This window comes from Mirounga angustirostris, unplaced genomic scaffold (genome assembly GCF_029215605.1).
Source record: "Mirounga angustirostris isolate CCGP_5_RB_7025 unplaced genomic scaffold, mMirAng1.0.hap1 SCAF_4, whole genome shotgun sequence".
Classification (NCBI taxonomy): domain Eukaryota; kingdom Metazoa; phylum Chordata; class Mammalia; order Carnivora; family Phocidae; genus Mirounga; species Mirounga angustirostris.
In genome coordinates, this window is record NW_026991712.1 from 114,243,224 (window position 1) to 114,266,000 (window position 22,777).

General features: G+C 44.8%; 1 protein-coding gene across 8 annotated transcripts in view; it reads left to right on the plus strand.

Moving 5' to 3' along the window:
* TGFBR3 (transforming growth factor beta receptor 3) overlaps positions 1-22,365 on the plus strand; it is a 262,991-nt gene extending 240,626 nt beyond the window's left edge. For 5 of the 8 annotated variants that reach the window (XM_064588826.1, XM_064588827.1, XM_064588822.1 and 2 more), the window contains one exon: positions 6,413-10,165. In XM_064588826.1, coding sequence (XP_064444896.1) covers positions 6,413-6,903 — 491 coding nt within the window. In that variant the 3' untranslated portion in view covers positions 6,904-10,165. Of the gene's footprint in view, positions 1-3,752; positions 4,265-6,412; positions 10,166-14,285; positions 14,382-20,634 lie in introns of those variants that run through there. The other 3 variants (XM_054512746.2, XM_064588828.1, XM_064588830.1) reach the window with 3 other exon arrangements.
* Positions 22,366-22,777: the final 412 nt, after the last annotated feature.

Genomic DNA, 22,777 nt, shown 5'->3' on the forward strand with positions numbered 1-22,777 from the left:
CTTCTTTATCCATTCATCAACCAATGGACACTAGGGCTGCTTCCATATCTTGGCTATTGTAAATATTGCTGCTATAAACATAAGGGTGCATATATCCCTTTGAATTAGTGTTCTTGTATTCTTTGGGTAAATACCCAGTAGTGTGATTGCTGGATCATAAGGTAGTCCTATTTTTAGCTTTTTGGGGAACCTCCCTACTGTTTCCCACAGTGGTGCCCCAGTTTGCATTCCCACTGAAGTACAAGAGGGTTTTCTCCCCTTCTCCACATCCTTGAAAACACCTGTTGTTTCTTGTATTGTTGATTTTAGCCATTCTGACAGGTGTGAGGTAATAGCTCATTGTTAGGTTTTTATTTTTTTAAGATTTATTTATTTGAGAGAGGGAATGAACAGGAGGGGCAGAGGAGGGAGAGAGAATCTCGAGCATACTATGCGCTGAGTGCAGAGTCCAATGTGGGGCTCAGTCTCACAATCCTGAGATCATGACCTGAGCCAAAACCAAGTCAGAGGCTCAATCAACTGCACCACCCTGGTGTCCCTCATTGTGGTTTTGATTTGCATTTCCCTGATGATAAGTGATGGTGAGTATCTTTTCATTATCTGTTGGCTATCTATATGTCTTCTTTGGAGAAATGTGTGTTCATGCCTTCTGCCCATTTTTTAATTGGGTTATTTGGTTTGTAGGTGTTGAGTTTTATAAGTTCTTTATATATTTTGGAAACTAACCCTTTATCGGATATGTCATTTGCAAATATCTTCTCCCATTACATAAGCTGCCTTTTAGTTTTGTTGATTTTTTCCTTTGCTGTGCAGAAGCTTTTTATTTTGATATAGTCCCAATAGTTTATTTTTGCTTTTATTTCCCTTGCCTCAGAAGACATATCTAGAAAGAAGCTGCTATGGCCAATGTCAAAAAAGTTACTGCCTGTTTTCTCTTCTAAGATTTTTATGGTTTAAGTCTCACATTTAGGTCTTTAAATCCTTTTGAATTTAATTTTGTGTATGGTTTACAAAAGTGGTCCAGTTTCATTCTTTTGCATGTTGCTGTCCATCCCTAGTCATTCTTGATAGGACTGTATTGGTCATCTCACCCAAAGACATCCAATCAATGGACAGTCTAGTAACCATTTGTATGGCAAGGCTTGAAATGATAAGCTAAGCCAATCAGATTCCTTTCTGATGGAAAAGATCTAATAATCTTAAAATATGGAAATACAATAAAAGTATTTAGAAGTGAAATGAAATGATTTTGGGGATTTGCTTTAAATCCCCTTTTTTTAAAAAAAGGAGAGATAGAAGTTAGTAAAATGTTAATAATTGGAAGGTAAGTGATGGGTTTTTGGAGTTTCATTATCTATTCTCTCTCTATTCTTATCTATTTAAATTGGAGCTATTATAAAACTAAGCCAATGAACAGTGAGGGCAAAAGCCAAATATCTATATCAAGAGTTGCCATTAGGTAGGACGCTGGGTGGCCACGATAAGCCATAGGCATTCCAAAGTTATGAGGGATTTAAAAGAATGAGTGAGCCGGAGCCCCTGGGTGGCAGAGCCTCTGGGTGGCTCAGTCAGTTGAGCATCCTACTCTTGATTTCGGCCAGGGTCAAGATCTAGAGTTATAAAATTGAGCCCCCATGCCCAGTCCTAGCACCTAGCCCCTGCACTGATCCCCCACACTGAGCCCCTACACTGTGCCCCTGCACTGAACCCCCATGCCAGCCCCCACGTGTAGCTTGGAGTCTGCTTGTCCCTCTCCCTCCTGCTGCTTGAGCATGCATGCTCTCTCTTTCTCTCTCAAATGAATGAATAAATAAAATCTTAAAAAAAAAAAAAAAGAGTAAGTAGAGGAAGCTGGTGGGCTTATGGAAGAAAATGGTGCTGTAATCCAAAAAGGCAGATGCCTGAGGAGAGTGGTCTCTGCTCCTTGTCGATTTCTAGTTCCTGGTTCCTTTTCCCACGGGGCTCAGCCATACTATAGCTTTTGCTCTTGAATTCCTATGCCATTCCTGATTCCAGGATGCCTCGTGTTTATCTTTAAAAATTGATTCCCCTTTTCTTGAGCTAGCTCCAGTTATTTAATTAAAACAATTATTTGTATTTGTTACAGTCAGAATCTGCCCAAGTGGAGTGGCCCTACCAATCTTGGAGTCAAATGGTATTCAGCATCTCCTGGAGGGTTAGGAGATCCTTGTAGGAAACAGGATGTCAGGTGATCAAAGCCAATTCGATCTGCCCTCTAGGTACAAATGCACCAGGAGAGAATTAAAAGCAGTTTTCCTAAGAGGTCTCGACAGTGAACAGGCAGAACTGATAGACAGTTTGCCATGACTGTTTCCTGGGGAATATGTTGATCTAAGAAGTAAATATGGTCATTGACCACTCAAGTTGACCTGTAGGCTCTGTGTGCGAGGCCAATGTTCTTGCCTGAGGGGGACTTCCATTTTGAGTGCTATAAAAGCAAGGTAATCTCCCATTTGGATAAAGATGAAAGACTTGGAGGACTACCCTTTTGCCCTTCAATTTACCACAGAGAATAAAGGGTTTCTAGGCGGGATGAAAGAAGTAATTTAGGAAAGAAGCCAGGAAAAGGATTCCAACAGGAAGTGTCAGGAAGCTAGTTATTGGGGGAAGTTAGAGCAGAGGTGAAATAGGCAGAATTTGATGCCTGTGGTAGGGCAATGCTCTGAGGAACAAGTTGGGATTATCTGACCGCATCAAGGCCACCAAAGGGAGAGGGACCAAGGCAACCTCAGTGTGGGAGATCTTGCTAGAGCCAGAAGATATAAATGTAATTCAGGGAAATCTAGATTAGAAAAGAATATATATTTGTGCTTCAGAACTGAGAAGAGGGAGAATAACCCACTTTGCTCCTTTCAGGAAAGTGAGGTGGTACCATATACTTCCTGGGTCAAGGAAGGTCATGTTCTCGTAAAACAAGGAACAGACATGACAAAAGTGAACACAAATATCTGTAAGTTTAAAGAAAGAAGTAATATTCATCCATGCCCCACCACACAGAAAGAATCACCTTAAACAATTTAGTTTATTTTCTTAGCTTTTTTCTATGCATTTACTGAGTTGGATAAGATATATTGCTGATTTTAAGTGCCATTTCATTCAGGAATGTTCACAAATCACTTAATTTAGGAAGAGGCATTTAATGATATATAATGTCTATCTCTGGATGATTTATTGTCTGTCTTCATCCAAAAAAAAAAAATTCCAACAAGTTAGGTCATTTAACATGAAGCCTAAAGATGCATAAAAATAATTTCTCAAGTTCTTTAGCAATGAAAAAGTTCATTATGTCATTCTATGCAATACTGCTTTTGTGGAAAGGGAGAGAAAAGACCTTTTGTTTAGTAATTCTCTTGGCACAGGGTCTTTACTATGTAATAAGCTTAGCCATTGTTAGAAAAATCTGGACAAGAACAGCACCAGTTATTGTTATAAGTGATCATCAAATAAGGCAAGAGATTCCATATGAACTGGAGGTTAAAGGATATGGCTCAAGAAATATGTTTCTTGGTACTGAAAGAGGAATAGAACCCATATTCAGCTAAGTTAACACTTCAGGGCTGTGTCCCTTAGGATGTTTTTTCGACTGTAAGTGACAGAAAGTTCTGACTCATTTGTATTAAATAATAAATACTTATAGCATCACAGTGCAGGCCCAGATTTGGTTAATTTAGCAAACCAGTAATATCAGCAAGGACCCAGATTCTTCTCATCTTTTGGCTTTGCCATCCTAGGGATATTGGTGTGGTGGTGAGGCCAGCTCCTGTCACGGCTATGGGATGACTACAGCAGTTCCCAGACATGGCAGTAACCAGGGAAGAGGAGCCTGTCTTCTACGAGGTGTCTCTTTTGAAGAGAGGGGAAACTTTTCCCAGAAGTCTCCACCTACAGACTTCCCTTATGTCTTATGGGGGGGAGGGGGTTATGTCACACATCCATATCTAAACCAATCATAGACCGGAGGTACCCCAATCATGGCCCTCACCCTGTGTTTGGACATGAAACTAGCTTTCTTCGAAGCCCATGACTATGTAAAGAGATGGAGCTGAGCAAAACTGGGGTAGTACTAGAAAGGAGGAAGGGAGATGTTTGTAGTAACCAACAACATCTCTCACAAGGACTAAGTGGTCTCTGAGCTACACAAGGTCCCAGACGACAGACACAATCTACCGAATTTCTGAATATGGTTCCTAACTGTGTAAGGGAAGTCCTGCTCCTTTGTGCATGTGTGTTATTAATTCTGATTCTTTTATTACTTGGTCAGTGTATGTCTTCAAATAATGTCCAAGAAAAGACCATGGGCTGATCTACTTTCTGAGTCCCTGACTATGTGAAAGCATGTCTTTCTATTGCCTTCATTTATCAGTGATAACATGGTTAGATGTAAAATTATAGATCACAATCCTTTCCCATCAAAAGTTTGTAGATATGGTTGCATCATTTTCTGGCCGTTAGCACTGCAGAGAAGTCAGAGATGGGACTAATTTATGCTCCTTGTAAGTAAATTATTATTTTTTAACCTGAGTGCCGAAGGATTCTTTTCTTTATCTTCTCAATTTAAATATGTGCTCAAGATACATCTAGATGTGGGTCATTTTTCTTTAATTCTACCTAGAGTATGAGTCCCATCAGTCTGCACACTCAAATGTTTTTCATCACAAGAAAGCAGTTTTTAATTATGTCTGATTTGTCTCAGTTTCTCTTGTTCCTATCGTGCTTATTAGGTGGAAACATGTTTCTGTCCTCTGTCTACCACTTTCTCTCCACCATTATTTCTTCCTTCTGCTGTATATCATAGAAAAATATCTCAAGTATGATCTTCAGAATATTCACTTACTTCTCAACAGGACTAGTGCTACTCTTTACCCATTCCAATGTATTTTCATGACAAATTTTTTGATATGAAACTTATTATAGTTTTGGTATTGTTAATATTCTTAATTATCTAACCTATCTCTCCCTGCTATTCATCTCACTCTTTTGTCTTTGGGTCCCATCCTTTTCTCTGCGACTCTGTGCACTTCTTTCCCAGAAGCCATGTCTTCTTACATCTTTCTGAGGATATTACACAGTTTTCTAAAAATGTTTGCTGGTTCCCCTGCAGAAGGTCATTTTCAGAGGAATGTTTCTCATCTGGTCTTCTGTGTAATTGTTTTTCATGTTTCCAATGACAGTTTTTCTTTTTCTGATTACTCATTTTTTAATGAAAAGGCAAAAAAACAGTTTCAGATTCACCCACAGACAGGGTGTGTAGATTTTATTTGGTCCTATTGATTGGACACTTGGGTAATGATGGAATGTTCTCAGATTTATAGCTTGACAAGAATAGGTATCTGCCCAATTCTGATCATTTAGCTAGCATTCCTATAGTATGGCTCTGCTGTGCTGAGTTCCTTCCTCCAGGTCTGGTTCTATGATATCCTTCTCACTATGTACGGCAACTGGGACAATTCTTTCCCTACGCAGTGACAGCATTTTATTTTTTTTAAATGGTCAGAAATCCTCTATTTCTTGAGAAAAGGCAAGACTGTTCGCCAGTTGTTTTTTCCTTCTCATTTAAAAAGTTTAAGTAAAAAATTTCCTTCTAGATTTTAGGAAGTGATTTTATGTTGGTCTTGGCTTTTGGTGGCAAATGGGATTTTTATATTTGTGTCTTTCTGGGTACTTTAGAAAAAACTTAGGCAAGTTTCTACCAGGGCAGTTAGTCTGGTGTTGTTTAAAATCAGAAGTAAAAAAACAAATGTTTTAGTTGACCCAAACTGCATATGAGCCAATAATGTACTTGGCTGCTAAAAAAAGGGGGGGTGGCAGCAGCTATTTTAATATACAAACCAAGGTTCACAGTATTCTCACTGCATTCTCCCAGATGTAACTGGGAGTTTGGGGTCCACTTATGTCCCCTATTATTAATAAAACTGCAAACGTTTCTTGATAAATAAGAGCCAGTTCAAAGGTAGGATAACTAGGATGCTAGAAGTCTGCGTATCATGTTGATGGAGTGGAGGTAGTTAACTTAAAAAGAGATGATGTGGGTAGGGAATGGGGACGACCAGATAACTGTGATAAAATATTCAAATGGTGGTCATGGGAAAAGGGATTATATTTGTTCTGGTTTGCTTCAAAGAGCAGAACAAGGATCACTTGGAGAAAGCTACCACAAAGTGGATTTGGCTCAACATACAGTTAACTGGTGATGGAGTGGGCACCTCATAAAGAAGACCGTAAACTGCTTGATTCTTTCTGGAAGATCCTGGTCAAGAAGATCCTGGCTGATCACCCATCAAGGAAGCTGTGGGAGAAATTCTGATATTGAGTGGGAAGTTGGGTGATCCTGTGATCCGTATTTTAATGATCTTGGTTTTGGAGTTTCATCCCTGAGGTTTCTGCCTTTTAGGTTGGATGAGTGACTTGGATTCTCCTGCAAGGAAATCGCTGAACAATGAGAACTCGGCTGTTCCAAAGACTGGGCTCCATACAGACAGACAAGGCCCCAGGAGAGGTGAGTTCCACTTTCTCCTGGGCCCAACCATTCCCCGTCACACAGGAGTGAAGACTACTTCAGAAGCAGACCATGACCAAGCTTCTGTCGGGAGAGTGGAGAATGGGAGCAAACAGGTGGTTTATATGTCATCTCATGTAGTCCTCACCACGGCCTCGGGAGGCTGCTTCCCAGACCAAGAGCCTGAGACCAAAAGGGACCAGACAGCTTGCCAAGAACAAGAAGACATTCATTCATGGAGCCAGTGGAGGCCCCAGAATTTCCATGTAAGAGGGGCTCAGGGGCAGCAGTTGAGTTGGAATGAACACCTGGAACATTATCATGAAGCTGCATTTGCCTCATATGCATTTTCTAACAAAGCATTTAATCACATTTTACATTGTTGACGTCTGTAATGCTATTTTTATTTTGTCTTGGAGTGACTGGTGGGGGCAGTTGAAGATGGGGCTAGAGCCCCTCTGTCACGCCCCCCCGGCGCTCCTGGGCATCATGCAGGGCAAGTCAAGATTTGGCCCCTGGTCTGACTCCAAAGCTCATGCTGACCTCAGGGTGAGCAGAAAAACCTCTTTAAATGTTACTGGGGATTTGTTTTGTTGTTTTTGTACTTCATTTAAACTAATATAACTAAATAAGGCGGGAGAAAGCAGACCGCGTGATTTAACCTATTTTCCTGCAGACTCTCCAAATACAGAAAGCTGGCCTGGAGGCTGGCCCTGTCTTCACTCCAGCTCTATGCTGGCCCTGGACCCTCTGCTGGCCCCTTCCTCCGGCCTGCAGGTGCTGCTGCTTGCTACATGGGCAGGAGGATCCCCCATCTGCTGCTTCCCCAGGGGACACTGCGGTCTGTCTGGGTCAAGGCTGGAACTCCTTTTTTCCTTTCCTCTTACAAACAGAAATGCCTCCCATGTTTGTCCTATCGGGCTTGCAGTCCCAGATGTGTCAGGAGTTGGTTCCCGTAAAGCAGCCCAACCAAGGGGCTCTTCCACCGCATTACATAATGGCAGTCTTCACGTCATTTTCCATTGGTTTTGGACTGTGATGCATCGTCCTTTGGGGATGTGCTCAAGTTCAGGCTCCGTCAGAGTCAGGAGAGAAAAGCCCAACAGCAAAACAAGTGGAAAGTAAGAGAATACTGGCCACGTGGCCTTAGGGCTCTTCTGAAATGCCTGCCTGTTCCTGTGTTTTGTTCCTGGAAGGTTGTCAACGGTCTTCTTAATGCTAGTTCTGATGTTTTTTCCCTCATTATCAATCCTCCTGCCTTGTCTTTGAACATTTAACACTGTTGACCACTTTTTTTCTGCTTGAGGCTGCTTCTCCCTTAATTTCAGTAACCCTGCACTTTTGGAATTTGGTTTTCCTACTCACTCCTCTTCTTTCCTTAGCTGAGCATTCTGCTTCTGGATCCCCTTTGCCTTGCCATTCACTTTCAACCTGGCATTCCTCAGGGGGCCTCTGTGGTGAACCAGTTTTCAATTACAAATAGTTTCAAAAATTATAATGGCTCAATCACAAAAGAAGTCAATTTCTTACTTATGTATTAGCACACAGTGGCTTTTCCTTTTGGCAGGTGGATTTCCTCCACCTGGGGACCGAGAATCCTCATTCTATGGCTTCACCATCCCCCTAGACCTCTAGGGCCTCACTGTTACCTATATCCTGCCAGCCAAAAAAGGAAGAAAAGAATGAAAAAGGCACATCTGATTTGAGACTTTGGCCTGGAAGTGGGACGCCTGGGTGGCTCAGTTGGTTGAGGGTCTGACTTCAGCTCAGGTCATGATCTCAGGGTCCTGGGATCGAGCCCCATGGCAAGCCCCACACTGGGCTCCATGCTTAGAGGGGAGTCTGCTTCTCCTTTCCCTCCACCCCCCACCCCACTTGTGTGCGCTCACACACACTCTCTCTCTCTTAAATAAATAAATAAAATCTTAAAAAAAGACTTTGGCCTGGAAGTGACAGACATCACTTCTGCTCATTCTCCATAGAAGAAAACTAGTCATGTGGCCCCTTCTAGATGCAAAGAGGGCAGGAAAACATGGTTCATGTCTAGGAACCTCTTCCCCAGCAACAAGTCTATTCTAAGGTAGGGAAGATGGACTTCGGGACACAGTTGGCCATCTCTGCCACAGCCTTGGAGTTCTCTCACCAGACTCTCACCCTTGGTGACCTACTCATCCATTCTTCTCATTTCCTTCTTTACCTCAGCATTCTCCATCCAAAGCTGGCTCTCGTTCTGCCCATCCCCAGTTCTGTCAGTGGATCACCATTCTTCTGGCATCATCCATAATCCTTGCCTTTCCTCTGGGCTCCCATCCAGTGCCTCCCTGAGTCCTTGCTCATTCGTCCCTTTTTCTGTCTTCAACCTTCCACTTTTCTGATCTATTTAGAATGCTTCTGACAGGCTAATCTTTCTAGAACACTTTTATTATGTCACTGCCAAGAAATTTTCTTTAAGAACCTATGATTCCTCATAGCCACTTTAGAAACGTGAAACAGTTTTAAATAGTAACAGCCTATAAATAGTACAGCTTGTTAGACAAAACAGTTATTTTTTAATCTGAAGGGCAAGTTGAGTTCAGTGTGATGAGGTATAACAACCAACAGACAAGGAAGCAAGAAATCCTAATTCTAGCTTACTCTCTACCTCTAACCAAATCTCTGAGCCTCAGTTTTCATTTTGTAAAACTTAGAAGGTAGCCTTTTTCCTGTTTGAAATCCATGCACAGATGATCTCTTTTGGTTCCTTCCAGCACAATGATCAATAATTCCAAAACTACAACCTCCCCTGCCTAGTTTTTTAAGACCCTCCATAATGTGACCCCACTCTCTTTCTCCAGCTTAGTCACTCACACCTTCCTAAATGCTTTCTCTATTCTGTCAACATGTTTTCTCTGTATGTCCCAGGTGTGCTGAGTGTAATCTAGCCGAGCGTGAGTGCCACACCACTTTCCCTGTCCGGGATCTCTTCCCCCTGCTCTCTGCCCATCTAAGGCCCACCTATTCTGTAGGCACTGTCAGGAGCCAGCCTGGAGCATCTTGGAGGATTTGAGGCATTTAGAAGGACATTGCCACCCCACTGAGCTTGCCACTTAGGAGCTCCATGACATCAGTAACACATGTAAATTTTGCTTTGTAAAATGCCCTCACTACATTATTTAGTCCTGTGATTGCTTCATGAGTTAGTTTTGTTTCCCCAGGTAACTGGCTGACTGGTTAGATTAATTGATGATTGATTGGTTGATTGATTTCATCAGTCAACAAGGCTTGGCATAAGGTTGAACCATGTGAAGTTGCTGATATTTGACTGCTTTTGACCTACAAAGAAATGGCAATTTCCTAAGTAAACCTGATAAAGTATTCTAAAAATATTTGTTATTCTTTCCACTCAACTTAGTCCAATCCTCCAACACAGGGGAAGCCAACATCTGGGAGTAAGAGTCAAAATCCTTGTGGATGTGATTGCTACATTTTCTTTTGTTGGTCATTTTCTATGCTGTGATTTGGGGGAAAGAGCTACCCCTGGAGGAGTGGCACATTTTCTCTCTCTCTGAGGTGGGCCTACGCTTTCATCTGCACTAGACCAAAGGTCTGTGAGATTTGGAAGGACAGATTTTAGACCCAGGTCTTGGCAACTGGGCCTCCCCACCTTAACTTTCCACAAAGGAATCAGAGTCACTGAGTGAAGACCTTAGGAATCCAGATCCTTTCCTTGTTTCTTTTTTGTCCCTAGAATTCAGTCCTTGTCAGAAATAAATAACATGGCCACTCTGTAGCACATGCAGGGTTTTGGCGGGAGAGATAGCATGAGTTTTGGAATCAAGCAGACCTGCCTTAAAATCCTATCACTGCCACTTATTAGAGATAAACTTGGACAAGTTAATTTCTTGAATCCTCAATTGTGTCATCTGGAAAAGGGGGATGAAAATGGTTAACTAACAGAGACAAACCTTTTTTGTTAAGAATCCCTTCAGGTGAAAGGACGCCTGGGTGGCTCAGTCTGTTAAGCGTCTGCCTTTGGCTCAGGTCATGATCCCAGTGTCCTGGGATTGAGTCCCTCATCGGGCTCCCTGTTCACTGGGGAGCCTGCTTCTCCCTCTGCCACTCCCCCTGCTTGTGCTCTCTCTCTGACAGATAAATAAATAAAACCTTGAAAAAAAAAAAGAACCCCTTCAGATATTTTACTTAAAATATTTGCCCTTTTTACTGCAATAGCCCAAAGCTAGTGGCTCATTCAAGACCTGAGCTCTTGCCTTTCCTCTTATCCATGTACTCATGCTTCCCACCTTGAATTCTTCCTGAGCTCCTCCTGCACAAAAATACTAAAATGGGATTTCAGTATAACATTGGGTTTTTTTAATTATATGGCTCATTTATTACATGGAGCAAATCAAGTTCTAGAATTACATTGGGAAAAGCCACTTACCAGCCTGAGTCAGCAACGAGGGCCTGACTTATGGGTATACATGACAATTATTCAATGAGAACTTTTAAGTTTGTATTATCTCACAAATGAAGCATGGTATCTGTGGCTATTCTTCCTAAACCAGAGCTTGGGAGGCTGAGGAGCAGAGGTGTGCCTTGTCTAAGCTCCCATGGGTCAAGCTTGGGGGTCTCCTGAATCCCAGGGTGGGATGGTGACTGCAGGCCATCCTCTCCCCATGGTGGCTGGCCTCGAGACTCCCTGGACATCTCAGCCCTCCCCTAACTCCCTCAGGCTATCACTTGCAAAGTGATACTGGCAAAGGAACACTGCCAAGTTGTGCTTTTGCAGAGGAGGGGAGGCTCTGATCTATCTGTGCAGGCACTCCTTCATTCATCCTGATTTTTTTGCTATTTGACAGAGCCAGAAAGTAGAGCAAGTCCAAAGTGTCACTGGCATCTCAAGCCTCTGGGATTCCCTTGTGGGCTCAGGAGCTGAGGGATCCCAGAAAGGCTAAAGCTTTTCTGCCATTTGCCTGCAACTGGGTTGATGACATGGGTTTCTTCCAGGTCCCCCACATGTTTAGGGTGGGTCCAACTTACACTTAAAAGGATCCAGCGGGTTCCCAGTCTGGTCCACACCCATAATTCCTGGAGTTGAGTGACTCAGCATTTTAGAAGATACCTCTGTGCTAACTCACACCTCCTCCCCAGACCCCGTCATGAGGAAAGGGTGTTGCATGCTAAGGGCTGTGTCACCTGTGGGCTGGGAACACATTCTGGGCCTTTCCACCGCAGCTTTCACTTAAATCCTGGGGTTCACAATGCAAGCTGGCATTCTGCTACCCCGTTTCCAGCCAGACTATGGTGACATTGCCACAATCCATGAAGACTCCTTAGTGGGTCATGGACCTTGACCACCCTCTCTCCTTAGCCAGTTTTAAATGTGTTAACTAAAGGAGAGAAGAAGTGTAGATGGTCTATATAGAATTTGGGGTAAAGAAGAGTATCTACACAGCCCGGAGGCCGACCTGCAGGAGACCGTGGACCTGGCTCTCAGTCACACACTAAAGGTGTGTGCACACAACAACCCTCAGTCAAAGGGTCTTCCCGGAGTCAGTCCCTTGTGCTCGGGTACGATTGAGCTCTGGACCTTTAAGCTGAGTAGCTGAGTTCTGTTCCAGTCCACCAGTGACACAGCCCCCGAATGTGAAACAGCCTCCCCTGGGGGGTGATTTAGCACTGAGGAATCTTCCGAAGCCCTGAGTCCAAAGTCTCCTCAATGCCTCAGCCATAGGCATCTCAAAATACATGCTTCTAGCTTCAGCTGAGCACAGGCCATGGATACCGAGTACAAGAGTGTGACCCAGACATGGCGAGGACTCTGTGCAGAGCCACACTGACATTAATAGATATTCCCTACTGGAACTTCTCGAGTGGAAGAGCAAATGCTGAATGTGGGCAGAACCGTGGCAGTTTGATGATTTCCAAAGTTACCATTATTTATATATTTATATATGCATTTATATATAATTTATATATACATTTTGCATGTAGTGAGGTGGATACTACAGGGCACAAGTTTTGGAAACAAGACACAGCTTTTAAGCAGCTTCTCGTCTTTCACGTATATGTGCCGACCTGTGGCTCACAATATATGTTTACTGCTATATTTTTATAATATTAATAAACCACAAGTTAATGTAAATGTCCACTTACAGGAGAATGATTAAGTCAATTGTTACACAATGGGATAATCTTTAGCAGATTAATGATATAGAGAAATACGATATCTTGCTAAGTAAAAAAAAGACTAAAATATTATATGAACTGAATTTTGAACCTGTCCCCACACAAAACCAACAAAAAGCAATGTATAATATACATACATTTTTAAAAAAGATTTATATTTATTCATTCATGAGAGACAAAGAGAGAGAGAGAGAGAGGCTGAGGCAGAGGGAGAAATAGGCTCTCTGCTGAGCAGGGAGCCCGATGCGGGACTCGATCCCAGGAGCCCAGGATCATGACCTGAGCTGAAGGCAGATGCTTAACGACTGAGCCACCCAGGTGCCCTACATACATTTTTGTATACTGAAAAATACTAACCTGATATATACCAAGATTTATGTAGTTATCTTTCTTCTTATGTTTTTCTACAGTGGTTATGTACTAATCTTACAATTTAAAAATGTTATTGCTTTTTAAAAAGGACACTTAGAAATTGTTTATTTTGGAGACTTAGGGGGAAGACTCTGGTCCTTCTACTAATATGTGCACACTGTGCACTGAACTCAAGTGCTGATAACGTGAGCCGAGTCCAGGGGACGCAGGCCAAGGACGCCGGTCACGGCTGCACCCTTCCCCTTCATATCCCTGAGCTGATTAGTCCCCAGATCAACCAATGAAGTCAAACCATACACTTTGTTCATAAGCAGCGTCACTCACATTCTTAACATGCGCTGTGGAGCATACAGCCTGGGAGGGGCTCCTTCTCTGCTTTGCTGCCCCTCTGTGCCTGGAGCCCATCCACACTCAGGGATGAGTAGGCAGCACCTGCTCAGGAGCTCCAGCACCTGCTGGTGGCCGGGGTCTGCCGACCCACACTTGTACCCTTAGAGGCAAAAGGTCCTATTTATCCTCACCTGAATACCCTAACCGAATGAACCCTAAGGGCAAGCTGGAAGGGTAAAAGGAGTCACAAGATGGTGGCATTCAGCCCAAAAGGTATGGAAAAGGTGGGATGGCAAGGTGCCTTGTGGAGGGGGGAGAAGGAGAGGGATGTGGGGTTCCTGCCAGCTGTGTTCATGGTGTTCCAGGTATCTCTCACATCAGCTGAAAGCTCTTCTGATCCATTGCCCAGATACTGGCCATAGTAAAAATCGCCCTCCTCTGCCCTTCTAGAGGGACAAATCATAAGGCCCAATCCCTTTTGGACATGTGTGTCACCATGTCTTGGCTTCTTTTTTTTTTTTTTTAAGATTTATTTATTTATTTGTCAGAGGAGAGAGAGAGAGAACAAGCAGGAGGAGCGGCAGGCAGAGGGAGAAGCAGGCGCCCTGCTGAACAAGGAGCCCGATGCGGGGCTCGATCCCAGGACCCTGGGATCATGACCTGAGCTGAAAGCAGATGCTTAATCGACTGAGCCACCCAGGTGTCCCCATGTCTTGGTTTCTGAAGGATTTGACCCTCTGGGTGATTTATGGAATTTGACTTTGAGGGCCTAGAGGGCACATGAGCCGTGCAGGTGCTAAGTGAAGAGAATGAAAACAACAAAAGATACCACTTATTCATTCATTCATTTGTTCATCTACTGCATATTGACTGTATACTATGTGCCCTTGGGTTACAGCAAGGAACATGGCAGATGAGGACCCCACCCTCATGGAACTGGCCTTCCAGGGTGATGGGAGAGAGACGATAAGCAGGCCAACAATAACTTATAATGGTAAGTGTAATAATGAAACTATCACATCAAGATGTGGTAGAGAGTACCTGAGGGCAGGGGTGCAGGGTTCCTGTAGACCGCCCACTGTGTCCATCAGGGGCCCTGGAGGGGAGAGAGGGAAATGATTCTCAGTAAAGTAGGAGGGCGCCCTTTGGCTGTGTGTATATGTGGTCATGTCCTGGGGCTCTCCCCTTCAGCCTAAGTTTTTCTCTTCCTTAAATTTGTCTCACTTAATGGTAAGGAGGACTCCTGGGGTCGATTTACATGTGGGTCTTTTAGAGAAAGGAAGGAGTCAAAGAAGCACTGGGGTCCCAGGTAGAGGGAGAAGAAAGCAGGTGTCTGGCATGATGTGTCCTACACCCTCTTTCCCCTGCCTCAGAGTTCAGCTTGATGAACTCCTGTCTGAGCTTTCTGGAGAGAGGCTGCAGACTAACGCAGGCAAAACTTCTATCACTGAGGACTCCGAGGGCCACAGGGCCACAAGCGTTCTGGTTGTGAACAGTTGTATGGGTGTGTGTCCAGTATAATAAATGCTCAATGATGCTAATTATTATACTACTTTTTAAATGACGAAATAGGAGACAGAATTAGGGAAGGGAACATCCCATTCAAATGTGGCTAATGTAGAGGTTCCTGGGCATCTAGAAGGCCCGAAGCTCTGGGAGGATCCAGGGCCTCTCCACGCTGTGTAGACATCAGCCTTCTCACACAAGAGCCACTTGAAGAAGCCAGGATGGCAGCCAGGGGCAGGACGGGGACCTTACCAAAAGGTGGAAAGAGGGAGAGAAGAAGCCATAGGAGGAAAGGGAAAGAGGAACTTCTTTTTCCTTTCAGTCCTTTCCTTTTTTTTTAATTTAAATTTTAATATTTTTTTAGAGAGAGATTGAGAGTGAGCACAAGCAGGGGAGGGGCAGAGGGAGAGGGAGGTAGAGAATCTCAAGCAGATTCCATGGTCAGCCCGGAGCCCGATGTGGGGCTTGATCCCACAATCTTGAGTTCGTGACCCTGAGATCACAACCCGGAGATCATGACCTGAGCTAAATCAAGAGTTGGATGCTTGGGGTGCCTGGGTGGCTCAGATGGTTAAGCATCTGCCTTCGGCTCAGGTCATGATGCCAGGGTCATGGGATCGAGTCCCGCATCGGGCTCCCTGCATCAGGCTCCCTGCTCGGCGGAGAGCCTGCTTCTCCCTCTGCCTCTGCTGCTCTCCCTGCTTGTGCTCTCTCGCTCTCTCTGTCAAGTAAATAAGTTAAATCTTGAAAGAAAAAAGAGAGTTGGATGCTTAGCTGACTGAGCCATCCAGGCACCCCTACTTCTAGTCCTTCCTATTCATCAGTAAGCTAAAAGCAGAGTGTTGGTAGAACACATGCATAGCAAGATGAGAAATAAAAACAATGTATTCATTTTGTGCAGTGTCTGTACCGCTCAGTAAGAAGGAAGTACATAGGCATATACAGGCTGTGAGATACAAACTGCGTAACGATAGTGATTCTATGTGAGTTAAATGCTCTACATTTGCATGTAAAACAGGTATTGCACAATATATAGATGAATGGCAAAAATTTGTGCTAATAATCTAAAATGTTCATTTGTCTTTATTTGCAATGCTCTATAGCAAATAAAAAACACCACGGCAAACAGAGACCACAGGTGAAACGAACAAGCTTTATGTTTTAGTACTTTCAAAGGCACTTCTTTCTCTGCTTTTTAAATAAGGGATGCCACATCTTCATTTTGCACTGGGGCCCACAAATTATGTAAGTGGCCTTGGCAAGGAGTCTATATCCATGCTGCAGGTTTAAAAAATGTGTCTGTGTCACCATCCTTGGACCCCAGGGGAATCTCGGGAGCACTCACCTCATCCCACCCGAAAAAGAGATGCGTGGACCATTGATGAGCAAAGATGCAGTAGGGCCGAGTTATCTGAGGGAGCCTCAGTGAGGCAAACAGCTTCCCCCTTTGCTTGTCTTTCCTTTCCTCAAGAAGGGTAAAGTCTGGAGGACTAAGGTGAAGGTGCTGTTCACCCTCAGCCAGATTTTCACTAAAGCTCAGATCTGCCTGTAGCCTGCAAAAAACCTGGTTCCTCCTAGCTCATCTGAAGACAATTTGGGGGCTTGTGGCCAAAGACCATTTCAGGGATATAATTTTTCCCCTCTGTGTATTTGTATGTATATGTGTCTGTGAATCTCCTTCGGGGCTTATCTTGGTAGTGGAGGCTCAAAGATTTGCGGTTCTTGATTGGGACCCTCAAACCAGCACCTCAGGCTCTCAGAATCCATTTCCCTCTAGGGAGTCTGCGCGCTGGGGCTGAGGAGAGAGCATGGAGGACTGAGGAAATGGTGAGCAGGTCTGGGAGGCAGGTCTGGGAGGCAGCGCTGGGAGGACAGACCTGCCAGGGAGAGCGCTCCCCGCCTCCCCCTCCAGGCAGGCAGCGGATGTGGGGACTGAGGAGCCCTACTGCTAGCGAGTGAGTGAGGACAGGGGAATCAATCACCAGGGCCAGGCTGGGTGACACCACCTCAGGCCTCCTGTCAGCGAGCTGGCCTCTCTCCTACCTGGGCCTGGCAGCGGGGAGTCTGGAGGATCCTAAGCCAGTGAGATGTGTGCCAAGGCAGGCCCTTTCCAAGGCTGCAAACAGCTCCCAGGGGTTTGAGCACACTGGGGGTTTGTTTCAGCTCATTTGCCTGCGTCCAAAGAATCAACCAGAGTCAGCAAGCCCTTACAAAAGACTGAGCTCCTTGGAGAGAAAGCAGCTTGTTAGAAAGGCAGCACCTACAAGACCTTGTAGGTTTATCTCTCTATGGCACCATTTTTGGGGGCAATGGGAAATCAAGGGATATTAGGAACATTCATTCATTCACTCAGTGTTTATTATCTACCTATTCTGTGAAAGAAAATGCTGTTCCAGGAGATGAGACAGACTGAGGGAAGAAAACCCAGGGCACCTTTGAGTGGCGGAAAAGTTTAGCCAGCATTTAAGAAAATGAATAGTACCAATAATTAGAAAAGATAAGGGGTTCTGGAGTTTGGACTTTATTTTAATTCCTTGTGCAAATGGGAACCATGAAAAGTTCTTGTCACTGTCACTGCTTTTGAGGTGTCACGTACATGCAGCAGAATTCATCCTTTTTGTCATTCTGATGTTCGTAAATGCATATAGTCTTGTAAATACCACCATGACCAAGCTACAGAACATCCCCATCATGCCACAGAATTTTCTTGTCTCTTTGCAGGAAACCCTTCCCCCCACATAGCCCCTTATAACCACCGATCTGTTGACTGTCTCTCTAGTTTTATTTTCCAGAGTGTCCTATACATGGAATCATAGAGCAAGTAGCTTCTTGAGTCTATCTTCTCTCACTTAGAATACCACATCTGAGATTTATCCAGGTTTTTGTATGTCAACAGTCATACGTTCCCTTCTTTTCTCACCACTATTCTGTTCTGTGGATGTGTCACAGTGGGTTCATCCATTCATCAGTTGAAGGACTTTTGGGTTATTTCCAGGTTTTGGTGGTTGTGAACAGACTCCCTAAGAACAGTCATGCACAGGTTTTTGTGTGAATGTAAATTTTCAGTTCCCTTGGGCAAATATCTAAGCATGTAAGAGTAGGATCGCTATGTCAGACCAGTGTTCATAAGTGTGTATTTAACTTTATTTAAAAGAAAACCTTGTCAAACTGTTTTCCAAAGCAATTGTAGTATTTTCTATCCTCCCCAGCGGAGTATGGAAATTCTAGTTATTGCACATCTTATCCTCACCAGCACTTGGTATTGTATTTTTATTCTTAACTCTTCTAATAGGTATGTGATAGGTATGCAATCGGTCGTGGTTTTAAACCGCATTGACTAATGCTGTTGAGCATCTTTTCATGGGTTCATCTGCTGTTCGTATATGTGTTAGGGTGAAAGATCTGTTCAAGTCTGTTCAAGTGACACGATCATAGTTGTGCATGAGGAAGATTATCCTGGCAGCAGGGTACAGCCTTGCTACTGGATATGCTGAATCAGGACCTTGGACTCATTCCAACAAGATCTCCAGGTGGCTTGTATGCATGTTAAACTTTGAGAAGTGCTACTGTACAGGAGTAATTGGAGGAGAGGGGAAAAATGCTGGGATTAATTGTTGTGATATGGAGAAGTTGGGGATGCTGAGCAGTCAGAAGGCTAAGGAAGTAAGAATCTATGCATCTCCTGCTGACCTGCTCTGGAAACCTGGCTCATAGTTTGAGTTCCTGCGTTCCGCTGCTGGATGAAGGCCCATGTGGTAGCAAAGAGGGCCTTCAGAGGAAACCATTCCCTGGAACGGCAGACCCACCTGTTCAGGCCTCCAGTCATGGCCGGTGGGGCCGGAGTGTAGGGAGACCTGTCAGTATGGCCGAGCAGGATAGGATTCTGTTTCATCAATCACGTCAGCCAATACTGACAGGACCTGTGTGTCGGCACGTGGATCAGGCTCTGCCCTCAGGTGAAAGTGCATGGTCTAGATGAGGAGACAGGCAGACACCATTGCCACTCAGTATAGATGAATGGCCTAGCAGAGACTTCTATACAGTTCTGTGTAGTCTCATCCTCAGCACAGCCCTGTGAGGTGGGGACTGTTATAAGCCTCATTTTATGAGAAAGTATCCACGGGCACAGGGGGATTCAGGGACTCACCCTACGTCTCATAGTTCGATGCCCACTTGGTCAGGCTCCAAAGCTTGTGTTCTTAACTGACCATGTGCTAATGAGCCAGGGGCTGTCCCAGAGGACCCTGAGGAGAACTGACACAGAAACCAGTGTCCCTGGCCCCAGCAGCTCCCAGTCCTTGCCCCAGCCCCGACTGTGCCCAGGAGGGCTGATGATGTTGAACAGATGCCGAGACAAAGTCTTCTAGCTGCCTGTAGACAATTCGAGCACAGACTGGAGGCACCGGGCTTTCTTGCTTGCTGCGGAGCTGCCCTCTTGGTCAGGCCTCCGTGGTCATCCTCTGCTCCGGCCCCTGCCTTTTACTGCAGGCGGAGCTGGACAGTATCAGAAGCTTGGCTCTCCTTAGATCCCACATAACTGTGGATTTCTCCTCTATCCAAGAGATAAAGCCAAAGACAGACTTTTGCGATTTCTCAGCCTCCCCTGACAGCATTGAGGCCTGTGCATTGTTAAGATTTCCAAAAAGCAACTCTGCTGTAGGTTTTAGAAGTCAGCCTGGAGATGTGGGGTGGACATGACCCCTGGGATATCTTTGTAAAGGCCTCATGCCCCCTTGACCCATTGAATGTTGTAAGCTCCTTGAGTGCCAGGACATAGATCCCTTTATGTTCCTCTCTCAGTGCCTTCCCGCCGTGCTGGCCTAAGACAGATGTGCTGACAGTGTTAGGATGTTGGAGCTTGGAGGGGCTGTGGTTCGTAGGAGTGAGGGGCACAGACTCTGGAGCCAGGCTGTCGGGCTGAATCTTGTCCTTGCCACTTACTAGCAGTGTGACCTTAGGCAAGTAACTTAACCTCTCTGGGCCTTAGTTTTTCCTCTGTAAGATGAAGATGAAAGTTCCTCCCTCCTAGAGTTGTTGTGAGGTTTAAATGAGTTATTACAAGTAAAGTGCATAGAAAAGTAGCCCACAGTAAGCGCAAATAATAAGCATAGTGTAAGACAGCAGTCTTTGAAATTAGGCCTGGTTTGAAATTTCAGCTCTGTCCCTTTCTAGCTATAACCTCCAGCAAAGTCCTGAGCCTGAATTTTAGCTTCAAACTGAAAAATCGGGACAAGACCTTCAAAGGAGGATGAAGGAGAGGATTAAAAAGTAGTAAAGAGCTGGCCCAGTACCTTCTCAGAGTAAGACTGCTGCAATCACTTGGTTTCTTCACCCATTGTCTGCCTGATCTGAGGGTGAGGGAGACAAGGCTGCTCTCTTGTCATCCTGGTGAGGAGCCTTGGCCCCATCCAGGACAGAATCATGAAGCAACTGGAGGTTGTGGGCAACGGGGCAGCTGGGCTGTCCAGAGAGGACCTAACCCTTCTAGGGCAGAACTAGCAAGACCAGTTCGGTGGGAGGCCTGGAGGAAGATGAGCAAGATAACCCTGCCCCAGAAAGTAAATGCAGAAGGTATGGCAGCTGTCTGGCCCCAAGGGAGTGGAGAGAAAGCTGGATGGATGTTGGGTCTCCCCCACGCCGCGGTTACCCGGTACCTCTGTGCATCCCGGCCCTCGGCAGTCTGCTGGGAGCCTCGTCCTGTCACAGAGCAGCACCCCTCTTCCTGTTTCTGTGCATTCCAGGCTCCCTACAGACAAATCTGTGCCCTTCACAAAGCTCATGGACAAAATCAGAGTAGTTCCAGGAAAGTAGGATCAAGAACAAGGACGAGGAGATAAAGCAAACATCTGCTGAATATTAGTGGAGAAACCCTGACTGTTGGTGTAAGTATCACCCAGGGTGGCCACAGGGTCTTCTGGGTTTCTGTGCTGTTGGCCGTGGGCGGGTGGTCTGACGAAGCCTTTTATCACCTTCCTCTTCTGATGCGCCGCTATTGTGACCATAGCAGTAGGGCCCTTCACCGTTCTGGGCACAGTCTTTGGAAGCCCCCAGAGGAGGGGTGCATGGCACTGGGGGGACGGGAGCTGACTCGGGAGAGGTGGGCAGGGCGGGATCCCAGAGGCTCTTGACTGCAGAGCCAAGGAACCTGGCTTGGGTACTGAGGGCAACAGTCAGCCAGAGAGGGACTTCAAGCAGGGAAGCTGAATGATTTGGTGGGTGTTTTAGAAACTCTTTTCACAGCTTGTGTGGAGGATAAGCTCCTGAAAAAGATAAAACGTTGGCTTATTTTTTTTCTTAAATATGCTATATTTTTTAAGCAAAGCCTAAATCACCAACTTCGCTTTTCTCTATGTATTTTTTATTTGATCTCTTTAAAAGGTTATGGGAGACTTTTATTAACTTAAGCCTCTGGTGATGCCCTAATTTGTCCTCTCCCCACCATTCTCTTGCCAGAGAAATAAAGCAGCCTTCCCAAACTGGTGCGGTGGGCTTTGGCACAACCAGGAAGGATTTCACATAGTCTGGATTCTCAGAATTGTGCTCTAAGGAGACCCTGTGGCCCTCCACCCACACAACCAGGTTCACACGTAACCTCCTAAAAAGTCACTTTGGACTTAGAGCACACTCAAGCTTTGGAAACTTGGCTCCACGTCCAAGTCCCACATTAGACATTTGCAGATCACTGCCTCAGTTTCTTTCTGCGTCACTGGGCTCACGTTGTTAATGTTTCTCGGGGAGCTTCCTGCCAGTTCCTTCACTGTATTATAAATGTAAACGCAGTACCAAAGTTGGCCTTCAGCCCAGTGTGGCTCCTCAGGAAATATGAGTGGTAAACAAATGCTGAACAGAGAAGTCAATGCTGACTGCCTTCTCTTCTAATACTGCCAACGTATCTTTCCCTTTACCATGAAAATTGGCTTCAGCCCCATGAGTCTGGCAGTCTACCCACTGCCCTCTGCCTCCAGAACACCCCTGATGGGAAAGATCTGTATGCAGAGGATGTCATGAAGCTGCATGTTTCGCGTACTGTGGATTTCACAGAAATGCTTCTGTAATTTGAAGTGGAAAATGGTATACCGTATATCATTTTAACTAATTGACCTCAAACTCTGTGCCATTCCTGAAGGTCATATAAATGCATCGCTGTCCTTGATACAAAAGGCTTCCAAACTGTACAATGATGAACAGGTACAGTCCTGTCCAGAAGATACTACGATCCTGTGTAGTACTTTGCTTTCAGTCCAAACCTCATGCATCTAGCCTTGAGTCCTCGGAGGCAAAAAAAAAAAAAAAAGGTGAAAACCTTTAGGTCACATAAGTAAACAAAGTTTGAGCTTTTTAAACAGGATGTTGTTGGGCTCAAATTGGACTTCGGGCTAAGGGGAATGAACAGTGCCTTTAACTACACCCTGAGGCTTCCAAAGAAAAGTACGGCAGGCTTGAAAGGAATCATGCTTCAGACAGGTTAGGACTTTTCCAAAAAAGAAGAAACAAATAGAAATCTGTACTTTTTGAGCAAGAACTGGTAAGATAGTCTCAGTTCGCTTAATAAAAGCATGTTTAAACCTATCTCAGAGTTGGGTCTATAAAGCATCCTCGCCAGAAATCAGAGATGGGAGTGGGGAAAGGTGGAGGTCACTTGATTTTCCCTCAGAGAACTAAGTGTGGTCCCAACAGGATACAGTATCCCCTGGATCTGAATAAAGCCCCGAGCAACACAGCTGGTGCCAGATTTCACCGTGACACCATCTGGGCCCTGTTCTTAATGCTCAACATCCATTTTCTCTAAATGAAACACTAACCTGGAACAAGACAGAGCTTACGAGAGGACTCACATTCAGCTCAGTCCTTATGAGAGAGGGTAGCAAATACTGACCACAGGTG